Below are 16,950 nucleotides of genomic sequence, written 5' to 3'. Positions count from 1 at the left end.
ATAGAATTCTAATGTACAGAACGTATTATTATTATTATTTATTAAATCACATTTTCCTGAAAGTGTTTGGAACAATGTGAAATATCAACTCTGATTGATCTGGAATGAATTGTGACCAGCCTTTTTAGTAGACTTGAAGCCTAAGAGCTGTCCCTGAGTGTCTGCAGCTTACTCTCAAATGGAAATTAAATGATAATAATACGCAACAATAACACTATCAAAAACAGAACTCCATGGAAGCTTTTAAAACAAATTAATCAAATGGAAAGGAGTCTTACCAATGCGTCTTAATTTGCTTTACAAAAGGAAACAAGGCCATAATTCGTAGTGTCCAAGTCACCAAAGCCTTCACTCAGACCTCCCTGGCACCATCCACATTCCTCTCTGCCAACCAGAAATTGAATGGCAGAACATTGACTGGATTGGGAATGTCCGTTGTAGATATTCTATTTCTATGGTGCCAACACGTCTCTGTAGAGCAGGCATCCAGGCGCTATGCTGGCTAGCCTAATCACAGTGTCGCTAGATAACACGTCTCTTATGTTGTTGTGTTGGATCCGTTGTGACACTTGGGCTTATATATTTAGAACAGTGATAGTAGTGTTTGAGGCTGCATTCAGACAATAGCCTTATCTGCGTGTCCTCACGCAACCCCTGGCTTCAATGGATGCGTGCGTGTCAGACCAGACCAGTATGTGTTTAGAAGATATCACTTGTTTCACCCTTTGATTCATCAGTGCTTGGTGTATCATAGCACATTGATCATACTCTACCAATCATAGACCCCAGACCATGATTGTTACTGCATAGTAGCATCTGGGATATGGTGACCCCAGATCAACTGGCCTTGCCATTCTTCAACACAGATATGAATGAAATGAAAGTGCAGGTTATTGTAGTGCGTCTGCTTTAGGCTGTAGTGTTGTTTCGTGTGTTGTCACCTCTGTGTGACCATGTCCCCTACCCAGTGGGAGCATCAGTTCCAGGAGCTGCACAGCGAGCAGCACGTCACCAAGGTGGAGAACGTGGTGCTGAAGCAGACCAATGAGGAGCTAGCCCAGGAGCTGGAGCACACCAGTCAGGAGCTGAGCCTTGCCCAGGAGCAGCTGGTCCTCCTGCAGGAGCAGTCCTCACACCTGAACCAGGAGAGGGAGATGTAAGTCTATCTGGCTGGCTGGATGTCTGGCTGTGTCTGGGATCCTGTTTGGGTGTTTCATTCTCCTTGTGAGTCCACATCTTAGACCAGTGGTTCCCAACTCCGCTCCTTGAGTACCCCAAAAGCCCCGGACAAGCATACCTGATTCAACTCATTGAGGGCCTGATAATTAGTTGAATCAGGTGTGCTTGTCCAGGGCTACAATAAAAATGTGTACTGTTTGGGGGTACTCAAGGACCCGAGTTGGGAACATTCAGTAGCGTCTATAAATCATGATACTGAAGGCATAAATGTATAAAAGCCTCTATAACTAATTTACGTTGATGTAGTTCTGTCCTTGTGATGTACTTGTCTGTTAATGTTCTGTATTATATCATGTTTTATGTTCTGTTTGGACCCCAGGAAGAGTAGCAGCTGCTAGCTAATTGGGATCCTAATGAAATATTGATATGATAACATGAATATGTGTATTTGTTGTCCAACACAGGGAGATGTATCGGGTCACAGAGGGATTGCAGAGGGAGCGAGCGAGCCTGCTGAAACAACTTGACCTGCTGAGGTAAAAGTGGAGATGGAACAGACAAACACACACACACACACACTAGGAGAGAGGCAGTGGGTTACTGTATATCAGTTCAGAGCCACTACTCTCCAAATCAAGGAGCAATGATCATACTGTACAATACTGAAGGTTATGTTATATTCACTAGAAAAACCAAGGCCACACATCAATCCAACAGATAACATTGACCTCAGGCAAACTCCTCAAGCTGTTTTATACTAAAGCAATGAGGCACGAGGGGTGTGGTACATGGCCAATATACCACAGCCAAGGGCTGTTCTTAACCACGACGCAATGCGGAGTGCCTGGAAACAGCCCTTAGCAGTGGGAAATTAGTCATATACCACAAACCCCCGAGGTGCATTATTGCTATTATAAACTGCTTACAAATGTAATTAGAACAGTAAAACTAAATCTTTTGCCATACCTGTGGTACACAGTCTCGTATACCATGGCTTTCAGCCAATCAGCATTCAGTGCTCGAACCATCCAGTTTATAATAGTGCTTAGAAAGTATGTATTTCTGTTGCAATGAACCCCTTCCTTGTTATATTATCTTCAGGGAAATGAACAAGCACTTACGAGATGAGCGAGACATGTGCTCTTATCAAGTAAGTATACACATGTGCAATGTATTTATTAATCATTCTCTTTTCGTGAAATCCCCTTCTATCTATCTACAGTATCTGTCTGTCTGTCTCTATCAAGTTTGATAGATACTAACCTAAAAACATGATTCCTTGAAAAGCATGGAATCTAGAAAACATTTTCAATCAAATCCAATTGCAATCAAATTGCAGATTAATTTGTTTTTGTTTTGTTTTTTTGCAGAAACTGAGGAATACTGTTAAAAATCCTGCTTGCAACCTGAGGCCTGGATCAAATACTCTGAATCCCTTTGACAGAAAGGCCTTTAGGTATACTATTTGCTTAGAAAGGCTTTTAATACAAATTGAATGGATAGTGCCTGGTGCTGTCACGGAAGCCTTAATTGATACAAACGTTCAATTCACCTACAATACACTCTTGTTCAGTATGAATATGACTGTAGTTTGAATAGTTATTAATAGTGAATGATTCATATTTTCTAAGTAGGTGGCATTGCAAAAAGTCAAACAAAGCACATGAAACAGAATTCACATGTTGGACAGAAAGCTGCTCAATAGGGCTGCAGTTTTAGTTCTGTGTAGAACGTGTCTGTACAGTATTTACATTGTTCTTAATATATACAAATGCCTGTAAGTCAATTCACATTCTACATCCATACCATTGTACTCCAAAAAAAGCATTTGTGAGCCAATTTCCCCATCAATTTCCATCTCATCCCTGTCTCTCCAGTGAGGATGAGGAGGTAGTGCTCCCCCACTCTAAGAGGAAGAGTCCAGGTGGAGTGAATGCCTACAGCCTGGAGGACGTGGTGGCTTCCAGACCCCTCCACAGACCCCTCCACAGACCCCTCCAGAGGATCATCTCCATAGAGGAGGACCACCTACCCCAGCTCCTACAGGATAACTACCAGACTCAGCTCTGGGAATGGCATGAGGAGGCCGAGGAGGAAGAGCACATAGAGCTACAGATGACCTCTATAAATCCTCCCAGTTCTCCAACGATGGAGCAGCAGCCAGTTGACACCAGAGAGACAGAGATGCCTACATCCCCCAGGGGCCAGCCTGTCGGAAAGGAGACTATGGGGAATGTAAGCATGTAGGACCAGGGCTCAGATAGACACATCAGTGTTGGTATGAAATTATGTGGAGAGACATTGTCGTCCGTCTACTGAATAGACTAGAAGGATTCAGTTGGCTTGGCATAATTATCCTCCATTTGAAGTGAAAGAGATTGTTCAGCATTTTCACTTTGTTCCCTCCAGGGTCGTTTGTAGGTCACCAGGTTTTTGTTTGTTCTCCTGACCCCGTAAAGAGAGGTGTGGGGGAGGAGTGCAGGTGGATATACAACACAGTGTGTTCAAAGCCCTGTTTTTCCAACAGACCAGACCTGAGATAGGTACAAAACAATCACAGGTGTTGGCTTTCTCACTTTGAGTGAGTTGACCCCGCAGTGAACCTCGCAAACAGGATTACTTACTTGTATTAGTGTTTGTTGAAAGAGTGTTTCCATGATTTACTGTCGATTTTAGAAAAGGACTGTATTTCAAGAACTTTGCAACTTTGTTTTACTATAACAGAATAATATAATAGGATAATAGTTGTGGAGTTTCTTGAAATTAGGGGGCTAATTATGCAGTGTTCATAATATGTTCAAATATGCTGCTCAATGCTCAAATATTTGTTGCCATGTCATTGTTTGTAGTGTACTCTCTCCCAGTATATATCGAATTGGATACTTGCAATCTGAAATATCCTGGTAATTACTTGAGGAAAAGTAGACTTGAGTACATAGTGAGTTTGGAAGAGTTGGATGAACTTATAATATGAACTCTTAACACACACATCCCTCTATCACTCTGTGTTGTGTTTCTAGGAGGAGGGTGCAGCATTGGCCCCAGACCGCCTGTTTAAGATTGTCCTGGTGGGCAACTCTAGTGTGGGGAAGACCTCCCTCCTCAGGAGGTTCTGTGATGACTGCTTTTACCCAGGCACCTCTGCCACCGTCGGTGAGTGGCCTTTCCAGGCTTCCTTTTCTACAGCAGAGCAGGGTTGTGTTCATTAGGCACCAATGGAACAAAACCGACTGAAACAGGAACTACCTGGAATTGTTGTATAAGAATCTCTCATTTAATTTTACATTGAAAAATGTTTCGCTACGGTGTGACCTAATGAACACGACCCAGAGCCGAGCCCCAGTCCTGTGGCTGGTTGACCTCACCCTCCCTCTACAGCCTAATAAGCAGAGAAACCATATTGTGGTGCTTTATATTGACTGACATGACTCACACCGACCATGACTTGGATTCTTCCGACTGGCCTTTCTGTTGTACTATAAGTTAATGTTGTACACCCAAAACGAGTTTGAGCATACTCAATTATGTCACCACTCAACTGACTCACCATACCATTTTATATTGGTTTAATTAAATAACATTTTTTCAGTCATACAGTGCTGTGCAACCCCATCATAAGTCAGTGCACCATTCTGTACACATGAATCAAGTGCACTGTAAGTGTATTGGGGATCTTGTAGTTTTAAACCAGTAGAGCTGGGCAGACCAAACAGCGCCACATGAAACAGCTTGTGAAGTCAGTGTTCCTCTCCTGTCATGTTGCAGCCTGGTACAAACAGCTCCAGATTTCTTAATATCCTCTCTATTTAGGCCCTGTTTGGAAGCATTTGATTCTCAAAATAGTCATACGATTCTGAGAATGTATTTTTGTTGAGAAAGTCAGATGGATTTTGAATTGTGTGGTCCCTTTAGAACAATATACAATATCCGATGAACTCCTGTTGACGCAAGCATTGACAAAAAACATGTTGTTCCTCCGTTTCTATTTGAGCACTGGGGACAAATGTAGTCGATTGGAATCATCAATGGATAAGTAACATTTCAGAAACTCAGAGAAGGACATTGCCATATAAAGTTCTACGTTTTATCCAGATTTAGCCCAGAAATCAATTGTTGGTACCTTTCATAATTTTTGTATCTTATTACGTGCCCATCATTTCTGAAAATTGGTTTGCTTTTGAAAATGAATATGGATAAAAAAAATTACAGGAACAAAATAGTATTGTAAGGCAAAAGATAGTAAATGACTATAAGTGACATTAATGATATCTTGTCCGTCCTGCATCATCAACAGGCATAGACTACAGTGTGAAGACGATACGGGTGGACAACAGCCAGGTGGCGCTGCAGATGTGGGATACAGCAGGACAGGAGAGGTGGGAACTCGACTAGGTGGATTTACACATGTTCAACCTTTTGCCTCAGCAGCTTTTGTTTTGCTACATGCAATTAGGCTGTATGGCACACTACTGCTACTATGGTTAAATGCCAGTATTTTTACATATTTTAATAATGAGACAAAAGTTTTAAAAGATCAAATGACATGTAATGTTGTGCATGAGGATAAAGTACAAATGGGGGAATTCTCAGTCTTACGATTGCTCCCTTCATCACCACTTCTGGAGAGGACTATCAGAATCGTCCTGCAATAGATAGCAGCCGTTTTACAGGCTCCTGAACAATTCTACTATTTAGTGTTTTTTTTGTGTTGATCGTAACTTTTTTTGTACATAATGTTTCTGCCATCGTTTCCTATGATTGAAAAAGGGCTTCTGGACCCCAGAACAGCGATCAATAACCTTGATTTGATTTGGATGAAGATTTCTACTTCAACAAGTCGTAGGCACAGGACATACTGCTCATCCCGGACCAGACCCTAATCCCAGAGAAAAGAGAGGCTGGCATGTGGGCACCCTGACAAAATTGGCGAGTACATAAACCGCCTCTACAATCAATAGAGAACCAACTGGACGAGCTCTGTTCAAGACTATCCTATCAACGGGACTTGAAGAACTGTAATATCTTATGTTTCTCAGAGTTGTGGCTGAACAAGTACAAGGATAATATACACTGAGTGTACAAAACATTAGGAACACCCCCTTTTGCCCTCAGAACAGCCTCAATTCATTGGGGCATGGACTCTACAAGGTGTCGACAGTGTTCCACATGGATGCTGCCCATGTTGACTCCAATGCTTCCCACAGTTGGCTGGATGTCCTTTGGGTGGGGGACCATTCTTGATACACACAGGAAACTGTTGAGCGTGAAAAACCCAGTAGCGTTGCAGTTCTTGACACACTCAAACCAGTGCACCTGGCACCTACTACCATACCCAGTTCAAAGGCACTTAAATCTTTTGTCTTGCCCATTCACGCTCTGAACGGCACACATACACAATCCATGTCTCAAAGCTTAAAAATCCTACCCTTCATTTACACTGATTGAAGTGGATTTAAAAGGTGACATCAATAAGGGATCGTAGCTTTCACCTGGTCAGTCATGGAAAGAGAAGGTGTTCCTAATGTTTTGTACACTCAGTGTACATCTAGCTGGTTTTTCCATGCATCGACAGGACAGAACAGCAGCATCAGGTAATCTCGAGAGGGGAGGTGTCTCTTTGTTAACAGCTGGTGTGCAATCTCGAGGTTCTGCTCGCCTGAGTTAGAATACCTAATGATAAGCTATATATAGACCATACTATTTACCAAGATAGTTTTAATCTATATTTTTCATAGTAGTCTTTTTAGAATCACAAACCGATGCTGGCACTAAGACTGCACTCAATGAGCTGTATAGGGGCCATAAGCAAACAGAAAAATGTTCATCCAGAAGCGGCGCTCCTAGTGGCCTGTGATTTTAATGCAGGAAAACTGAAATCCGTCCAACCTCATTTCTACCAGCATGTCACCTGTGCAACGAGAGGTGAAAAAACTATAGATCATCTTTACTCCACACACAAAAACGCATATAAAGCTCTCCCTCACCATAACTCTATCCTCCTGATTCATGCTAACAAGCAAAAACTCAAATGAAGTACCAGAAGTGGTCCAATGAAGCAGATGCTAAGATACAGGACTGTTTCGCTAACACAGAGTGGAATATGTTCCGCCATTCATCTGATGGCATTGAGGATTGTACCACATCAGTCACCAGCTTCATTAATATGTGCATCAACGACATCGACGAGCCATCAAACAGGTAAAGAGTCAATACAGGACTAAGATCGAATCCTACTACATCAGCTCTGACGCTCGTCGGATGTGGCAGGGCTTGCAAACTGTCATGGATTACAAAGGGAAACCCAGCCACGAGCTGCCCAGTGATGCAAGCCTACCAGATGAGCTGAATGCCTTCTATGCTCACTTCGAGGCAAGCAACACTGATCCATGCATGAGAGCACCAGCGTTCCAGATGACCGTGTGATCACGCTCACCGTAGCCGATGTGAGTAAGACCTTTAAACAGGTTAACGTTCACTAGGCCGCAGGGCCAGATGGATTACTCAGAGTATGCGCTGAGCAGCTGGCAAGCGTGTTCAATGACATTTTCAACCTCTCCCTGACCCAGTCTGTAATATCTACATGTTTCAAGCAGCCACCATAGTCCCTGTACCCCAGAACGCCAAAGTAACCTGTCTAGATGACTTGCGCACTGTAGCACTCACATCTGTAGCCATGAAATGCTTTGAAAGGCTGGTCATGGCTCACATCAAACACCATCATCTTGACACCCTGGACCCACTCCAATTCACATACCGCCCCAACAAATCCTCAGATGACGCAGTCTCATTTGCACTCCACACTGCCCTATCCCATCTGGACAAGAGGAATACCTGTGTAAGAATGCATTCCATTGAATACAGCTCAGCTTTCAACACCATAGTACCCTCCAAGCTCATCACTAAGCTCAGGGCCCTGGTTCTGAACTCTGCCCTGTGCACTGGGTTCTGGACTTCCTGACGGACCAACCCTAGGTGGTGAGGTTAGGCAACAACACCTCCACCATGCTGACCCTCAACACGTGCTTAGTCCCCTCCTGTACTCTCTGTTCACCCACAACTGTGTGGCCACGCACGACTCCAAAACCATCATTAAGTTTGCAGACGACACAACGGTGGTAGGCCTGATCACCGATGACGAAGAGACAGCCTATAGGGAGGAGGTCAGAGACCTGGCAGTGTGGTGCCATGACAACAACCTGTCCCTCAACTTCAGCAAGACAAAGGAGCTAATCGAGGACTACAGGAAACGGAGGGATGAGCAAACCCGTATTCAAATCGACGGGGCTGTAGTGGAGTGGGTTAAAACCTTCAAGTTCCTTGGGGTCCACTAAGGATCTCTCATGGTCCACACACACCAACACAGTCGTGAAGAGGGCACAACAACGCCTCTTCCCCCTTGGGAGGCTGAAAAGTTTTGGCATGGGCCCTCGGCTGCACCATGGAGAGCATGTTGATTGGCTGCATTACTGCTTGGAATGGCAACTGCTTGACATCTGACCGCAAGGCATTAGAGGGTAGTGCGTACTGACCAGTGCATCACTGGGCTGAGCTCCCTGCCTAATGATCAATCAGCCTTTTAAAATGATAAACTTGGATTAGCTAACACAACGTGCCATTGGAACACAGGAGTGATGGTTGCTGATAATGGGCATCTGTACCCCTATGTAGATATTCCATTAAAAAAATCTTCCGTTTCCAGCTACAATAGTCATTTACAACATTAACAATGTCTACACTGTATTTCTGATCAATTTGATGTTATTTTAATGGACAAAAAATGTGCTTTTCTTTCAAGTACATTTCTAAGTGACCCCAAACTTTTGAACGGTAGTGTACATATCTACCTCAATTACCTCGTACCGCTGCACATCGACTCCATATTGGTACTGGGGTGTCAGATGGCGTATATAGCTAAGTTATCGTTACTCTTTGTGTATTTACTTTTATTTCTCTATTTTCTTTCTGTCTGCATTGTTGGGAAGGGCCCGTTAGTAAGAATTTCAGTCTTAGTCTAAGAAGCATAGGACGAATACTATTGTATTTGATTTCAGGTATCGCAGCCTCACCAAGCAGTTCTTTCGCAAGGCCGATGGTGTGGTAGTCATGTATGACATCACTGCTGAGCAGAGTTTTACCGCAGTGAGGCAGTGGCTGACCAGTGTACAGGTAGGAAGTGCCCAAACACTTTACTGCTCACCTCTGACATAGTACTACATACAGTGGCAAGAAAAAGTATGTGAACCCTTTGGAATTACCTGGATTTCTGCATAAATTGGTCATCAAATTTGATCGGATCTTCATCTAAGTCACAACAATAGACAAACATATATGTTTAAGCACACTAACACACAAATTGTATTTTTCTTATCTATATTGAATACAGCATTTAAACATTCACAGTGTAGGTTGGAAAAAGTATGTGAACCCCTAGGCTAATGACTTCTCCAAAAGCTAATTGGAGTCAGGAGTCAGCTAACCTGGAGTCCAATCAATGAGACGAGATTGGAGATGTTGGTTAGAGCTGCCCTGCCCTATAAAAAACACTCACAACACTCACAACATTTGAGTTTGCTATTCACAAGAAGCATTGCCTGATGTGAACCATGGCTCGAACAAAAGAGATCTCACAAGACCTAAGACTAAGAATTTTTGACTTGCATAAAGCTGGAAAGGGTTACAAAAGTATCTCGAAAAGCCTTGCTGTTCATCTGTCCACGGTAAGACAAATTGTATATAAATGGATAAAGTTCAGCACTGTTGCTACTCTCCCTAGGAGTGGCTGTCCTGCAAAGATGACTGCAAGAGCAGAGCACAAAATGCTCAATGAGGTTAAGAAGAATCCTAGAGTGTCAGCTAAAGACTTACAGAAATCCCTGGAACATGCTAACATCTCTGTTGACGAGTCTACGATACGTAAAACACTAAACAAGAATGGTGTTCGTGGGAGGACACCACGGAAGAAGCCACTGCTGTCCAAAAAAAACATTGCTGTACGTCTGAAGTTTGCAAAAGTGCACCTGGATGTTCCACAGCGCTACTGGCAAAATATTCTGTGGACAGATGAAACTACAGTTGAGTTGTTTAGAAGGAACACACAACACTATGTGTGGAGAAAAAAGGCACAGCACACCAACATCAAAACCCCATCCCAACTGTAAAGTATGGTGGAGGGAGCATCATGGTTTGGGGCTGCCTCAGGGCCTAGACAGCTTGCTATCATCGACAGAAAAATGAATTCCTAAGTTTATCAAGACATTTTGCAGGAGAATGTTAGGCTATCTGTCCGCCAATTGAAGCTCAACAGAAGTTGGGTGATGCAACAGAACAACGACCCAAAACACAGAAGTAAATCAACAACAGAATGGCTTCAACAGAAGAAAATACGCCTTCTGGAGTGACCCAGTCAGAGTCCTGACCTCAACCCGATTGAGATGCTGTGGCATGACCTCAAGAGAGCAGTTCACACCAGACATCCCAAGAATATTGCTGAACTGAAACAGTTTTGTAAAGAGGAATGGTTCAAAATTCCTCCTGACTGTTATGCAGGTCTGATCCGCAACTACAGAAAACAGTTGGTTGATGTTATTGCTGCCAAAGGAGTTATTAAATCCAAGGGTTCACATACTTTTCCCACCCTGCACTGTGAATGTTTACACGGTGTGTTCAATAAAGACATGAAAACGTATAATTGTTTGTGTGTTATTAGTTTAAGCAATAACACACACATTTTATGACCAATTAATTCAGAAATCCAGGTATTTCCAAAGGGTTCACATACTAGTTCTTGCCACTGTAGCTCATAGAAATGTAGATCGCACCGAGGGCCTCCTCCTGCTCAATAGCACATTCACTGTATGCCTACATTACATTGATATACAATACCAGATCAAATGCACTACTTATTGTAATTCATACTGGATCTCTGTAGAGGCACGATACATGTTACCATTCAATATCGTTACGCATTCGGTGACACAGTTCAGAGTACATCATGTCCACTATACTGATAAAGCCAGCTTTGTCATGTACTACCTGAGAGAGAGAGATCTAGCCCCAATGTAATGCCTCTGTGTCCATCATCTCTCTCTCTCTTCACAGGAGGGGGCTGGCGAGGACATTCCTATAATGCTGCTGGGGAACAAAATGGACAAGGGGAGTGAGCGGAAGGTTCAGACAAGAGTGGGCGAAAAATTTGCCAAGGTCTGTCTATCAGCCATTCCCTGGGCGTTGTTAATGGTCCAGTCTTCAACCCACAGGATTCACAGATCTTCTCATTGAATAAGTAAAAGCAACAAAATTAGGCTTTTTAACGAGACGTGTGATCTTATTAATCTCTATGGGACCGGCGGGACGAATTCGTCCCACCTACGTAACAGCCAGTTGAATCCAGTGGCGCGATTTTTAAAACGTTTGAAATACTATTACTTCAATTTCTCAAACATATGACTATTTTACAGCTATTTAAAGACAAGACTCTCGTTAATCTAACCACACTGTCCGATTTCAAAAAGGCTTTACAACGAAAACAAAACATTAGATTATGTCAGGAGAGTGCCCAGCCAGAAATAATCAGACACCCATTTTTCAAGCTAGCATATAATGTCACAAAAACCCAAACCACAGCTAAATGCAGCACTAACCTTTTATGATCTTCATCAGATGACACACCTAGGACATTATGTTATACAATACATGCATGTCTGTTCAATCAAGTTCATATTTATATCAAAAAACAGCTTTTTACATTAGCATGTGACGTTCAGAAAAAGCATACCCCCCGCAAACTTCCGGGGAATTTACTAACAATTTGCTAAATTACTCACGATAAACGTTCACAAAAAGCATAACAATTATTTTAAGAATTATAGATACATTACTCTTCTATGCACTCGATATGTCCGATTTTAAAATAGCTTTTCGGATGAAGCACATTTTGCAATATTCTAAGTACATAGCCCAGCCATCACGGGCTAGCTATTTAGACACCCACCCAGTTTAGCCTTCACCAAAATCACATTTCCTATAAGAAAAATGGTCTTACCTTTCCTGTTCTTCGTCAGAATGCACTCCCAGGACTTCTACTTCAATAACAAATGTAGGTTTGGTCCCAAATAATCCATCGTTATATCCAAACAGCGGCGTTTTGTTTGTGCGTTCTAGACACTATCAGAATGCTAAATCACGGTCGCGCGCATCGCGCCGAACGTGACAAAAAAATTCTAAATATTCCATTACCGTACTTCGAAGCATGTCAACCGCTGTTTAAAATCAATTTTTATGCAATTTATCTCGTAGAAATGCGATAATATTCCGACCGGGAATCTGCAATTAGCTAAATAGCCGAAGGAAAATACTCCACGGGGTGGAATCGCGCACGCGCCTAATTCTATTGTCCTCTGATGCGACACTTGGAAAAGGGGATTCTGTGTTTCAGCCTGAGGCTGCCTCGTCATCGTTCAGGTTTTTCCCGGGTTCTGAGAGCCTATTGGAGCCCTAGGAATTGTCACGTTACAGCTAAGATCCTGACTCTTCAATAAACAAAAGCAAGAACAACAACACCTTGTCAGACAGGGTACTTCCTGCATGAAACCTTCTCAGGTTTTTGCCTGCCATAGGAGTTCTGTTATACTCACAGACACCATTCAAACAGTTTTAGAAACTTTAGGGTGTTTTCTATCCAAACCTGAATAATATGCATATTCTAGCTTCTGAGTTGGTGTAGGAGGCAGTTAAAAATGGGCACATATTTTTTCCAAAATTCTCAATGCTGCCCCCTAGCCCGTAGAGGTTAATAGGCCCAGGATTTTTTTCTACTTCCTACATCCTTATTTCATCTATGTTTTCTTTTTCCTTTCTTTGGGTCTGTAGTTTCTATGGTGATAGATAATTGCTAAGTGTCTCAGATCAGTCAAGAGCTGCTCTTCTTTTTCATTTTGCTCCTCTGGCCATTAGTCCAGACGATGTTTACCTTAATGCTACTAAAGAGTCCTGAGTACTAGGAGATGACTGTGTGGGAGAGGAGACTGATAGACCTTCTACAGCCGCTTCCAATCACGGCGCTGTACTGTACATCCCATTGACTTCATGTTTGTCATCCGGTAAAGACTTATCAAATCTCCTTTGCAGGACTGCCAGTTGATTTTCTACGAGTGCAGTGCTTGCTCTGGACAAAACGTGGTAGACTCAATGGTGAATTTGGCAAGGTGAGTTGAGTAAAGTGCTGTGAGGGATTTTTAACAGGACATAATTCCTACATTACTATTGTCTTAACACTATTTGTAATTTTAATTTAGGCCATTAATTAACAAGGCTATATATGACGGGAAAACAAATGTAATACTGTCAGGCCAAACATGTAATAACTGTCTGCTTGGACATAGTCCAAACTGGGCTTTATGAGGTCTGCAGTGACTCACATTAAGCCAAATGTGTCACGGCAAGATTAAGAAAACAATGACCAATCTTATCATTCCTAAATATACACTTTAGACACGTAGTACATAACTTTATCCTAGAACTTCAATAATAGGATCAGAATCTTATATTGTGTGCAATTTCTCTCTAGTCAAGTCACTGTAATAGAGGTTGAGTTCTTACTCTCAAGAATAAACAATTAACCTAAAGTATGTGTGTGACTGGTGTATTTCTGAGTGAAATCTCTTCTGCTGTGTCTTCTAGAATTCTGAAAGAGCAGGAGGACAGAGAGAAAGAGAAGACGATCCATCTGGTGAACAGCCCTTCACAGAAGAAGAGGTCCTGCTGCTAGCAACAAAATGGCTATTAGTTACTGCCTTCACAACACCATAGTGTACTCATGTGTACCTGTTCAGATGTTCACTGTACATTTTAACCTCCGGTCCTTAGGAACTCAAGGATCTATAGCACAATGCAGTTGAAGTCGGAAGTTTACATGCACCTTAGCCAAATACATTTAAACTCAGTTTTTCACAATTCCTGACATTTAATCCTAGTAAACATTCCCTGTCTTGGGTCAGTTAGGATCACCACTTTATTTTAAGAATGTGAAATGTCAGAATAATAGTAGAATTGAATGAATAGTAGATTGAATGTTTTATTTCTTTCATCACATTCCCAGTGGGTCAGAAGTTTACATGCACTCAATTAGTATTTGGTAGCATTGCCTTTAAATTGTTTAACTTGGGTCAAATGTTTTGGGTAGCCTTCCACAAGCTTCCCACAATAAGTTGGGTGAATTTTGGCCCATTCCTCCTGACAGAGCTGGTGTAACTGAGTCAGGTTTGTAGGCCTCCTTGCTCGCACACGCTTTTTCAGTTCTGCCTACAAATTTTCTATGGGATTGAGGTCAGGGCTTTGTGATGGCCACTCCAATACCTTGACTTTGTTGTCCTTAAGCCATTTTGCCACAACTTTGGAAGTATGCTTCGGGTCATTGTCCATTTGGAAGACCCATTTGCAACCAAGCTTTAACTTCCTGACTGATGTTGAGATGTTCCTGACTGACTGAGATGTTGCCTCAATATTTCCACATAATATTCCTGTCTCATGATGCCATCTATTTTATATAGCGCACCAGTCCCTCCTGCAGCAAAGCACCCCCACAACATGATGCTGCCACCCCCATGCTTCACGGTTGAGATGGTGTTCTTCGGATTGCAAGCCTCCCCCTTTTTCCTCCAAACATAACGATGGTCATTATGGCCAAACAGTTCTATTTTTGTTTCATCAGACCAGAGGACATTTCTCCAAAAAGTACGATCTTTGTCCCCATGTGCAGTTGCAAACTGTAGTCTGGCTTTTTTATGGCGGTTATGCAGCAGTGGCTTCTTCCTTGCAGAGCAGCTTTTCAGGTTATGTCGATATAGGACTCGTTTTACTGTGGATATAGATACTTTTATACCGGTTTCCTCCAGCATCTTCACAAGGTCCTTTGCTGTCGCACCAAAGTACATTCATCTCTAGGAGACAGAACGTGTCTCCTTCCTGATGGGTATGACGGCTGCGTGGTCCCATGGTGTTTATACCTGCGTACTATTGTTTGTACAGATGAACGCGGTACCTTCAGGCATTTGGAAATTGTGGAGGTCTACAATTTTTTTTCTGAGGACTTGGCTGATTTCTTTTGATTTTGCCATGATGTCAATCAAAGAGGCACTGAGTTTGAAGGTCGGCCTTGAAATACATCCACAGGTACACCTCCAATTGACTCAAATGATGTCAATTAGCCGATCAGAAGCTTCTAAAGCATGACATCATTTTCTGGAATTATCCAAGCTGTTTAAAGGCATAGTCAACAGTGTATTTAAACGTCTGACCCACTGGAATTGTGATACGTGAGTTACAAGTGAAATAATCTGTAAACAATTGTTTGAAAAATGACTTGAGTCATGCACAAAGTAGATGTCCTAACCGACTTGCCAAAACTGTAGTTTGTTAACAAGAAATTTGTGGAGTGGTTGAAAAACTAGTTTTAATGACTCCAACCTAAGTCTATGTAAACTTCCGACTTCAACTGTACCTCTTTCGATCTTACTCGGTCTCTCAGTCTCTCTCTCTGTCTTGGTCTCTCTCTACCTCTCCCTCTCTCTCTACACATGCAGTGTGTACACCTGTTTTCATGAGTCTGTGGCTTTTAAAACAGCTCTCGTTCAGATGTTATCTTAGCACTTCACACCACGAAAGAGCCAGACTATGGGCTGACACTACCATTGGTGAATAGAATGAAATAAAAAAAGACAGTATTGTACTATTAAAATATCATATAGATGTATTTTCCTAATAACCACAATTTATTTTTAATTAAAATGTATTTAACCAGCTAAGCCAAAACCAACAGTGAGTTATATACTGTATAAAAATGAAAAAGTTAAGAAAGTAAACCTTTGTTTATGGCTGGGTTAGGTTTTGGACAATTTGTGAAATGGGGATTTTGTTCAGAACCAATTGAACATTTCCAACAGTAAAGAAGAGTTATATTATCGGTCAGATTTTGACTCTATTTATCTCAGATCAATTTGGCTACTAGATTAGCCTCTCTCAAACGTAATAAGGTTTACTGTTGTATGTGGGGACGATTGTCCAGAAGTCAACTATGTGTATAGAAATGCCTTTGCAATGACAGTGGACGGTAGTAGAGCTCTGCCATACTGTACCTCTATCAAAGCTTTTGCATGCAAACGTTCACCCCTATTTGTTTTTTTAATGTAATTGGCGCAGTGTTATTTCTATGAAGGAGTTGTATGTCTGTTGAACTGCAGTTTGCTCAATCTTGCCAAGTGATATGCCTTTTCCATAACCAGATCTCTTAAAGTATTTGTTTGTGGACACGCTAAAACATTTCTCATAATTCCATAAAAGTTGATATAGCACCAAGTATTCTTGAACAAATGATCTTGTGCTCCAGCTGTGAATTTGTTGTAAATATAACATATTGTAATGTACACCATCACTGCACTCGTACAGTATAGTAATTTAGCTTCCAATAGATACCTATGAGACAATGGAGGTGTCATTAGTACGTGTATGTTCTGGGATGTTGAGGAACACTGACAAATCGTCCTTTGGGGTCCTCCAGTGTAGAGTATCTCTTGTGTATTTGACAGTGTGCTATGGCCACTCTAAACTAACCAACCCGGGTGCATTTGTGCCACATTACTGTGCCTGTGTTCTCGCACAATAATGTGAAAATGTAAATATGAAAAATGTTATGGTTTCTCTGAATAATAAATGGATATTGTATATTTCAGGGGTCTTGTGAAAACTTGAATTACAGATGCCACCTAGTGGACAATG

At 42.0% G+C, this 16,950-nt stretch overlaps 1 protein-coding gene across 4 annotated transcripts in view; it reads left to right on the top strand.

Annotated features, from left to right (window-relative positions):
- The window catches only part of LOC115197413 (ras and EF-hand domain-containing protein homolog), a 34,546-nt gene extending 20,441 nt beyond the window's left edge, over positions 1 to 14,105 (top strand). For all 4 annotated transcript variants that reach the window (XM_029758911.1, XM_029758914.1, XM_029758915.1 and 1 more), the window contains exons 8-18: positions 969 to 1,156; positions 1,644 to 1,715; positions 2,281 to 2,329; positions 2,550 to 2,635; positions 3,057 to 3,414; positions 4,200 to 4,332; positions 5,474 to 5,555; positions 9,231 to 9,345; positions 11,278 to 11,379; positions 13,306 to 13,382; positions 13,858 to 14,105. In XM_029758911.1, coding sequence (XP_029614771.1) covers positions 969 to 1,156; positions 1,644 to 1,715; positions 2,281 to 2,329; positions 2,550 to 2,635; positions 3,057 to 3,414; positions 4,200 to 4,332; positions 5,474 to 5,555; positions 9,231 to 9,345; positions 11,278 to 11,379; positions 13,306 to 13,382; positions 13,858 to 13,945 — 1,350 coding nt within the window. In that variant the 3' untranslated portion in view covers positions 13,946 to 14,105. The remainder of the gene's footprint in view (positions 1 to 968; positions 1,157 to 1,643; positions 1,716 to 2,280; positions 2,330 to 2,549; positions 2,636 to 3,056; positions 3,415 to 4,199; positions 4,333 to 5,473; positions 5,556 to 9,230; positions 9,346 to 11,277; positions 11,380 to 13,305; positions 13,383 to 13,857) is intronic.
- Positions 14,106 to 16,950: the final 2,845 nt, after the last annotated feature.

This window comes from Salmo trutta, chromosome 7 (genome assembly GCF_901001165.1).
Source record: "Salmo trutta chromosome 7, fSalTru1.1, whole genome shotgun sequence".
Classification (NCBI taxonomy): domain Eukaryota; kingdom Metazoa; phylum Chordata; class Actinopteri; order Salmoniformes; family Salmonidae; genus Salmo; species Salmo trutta.
The sequence above is the reverse complement of the archived record's forward strand: the minus strand, read 5'-3'. Positions and strand labels throughout refer to the sequence as shown.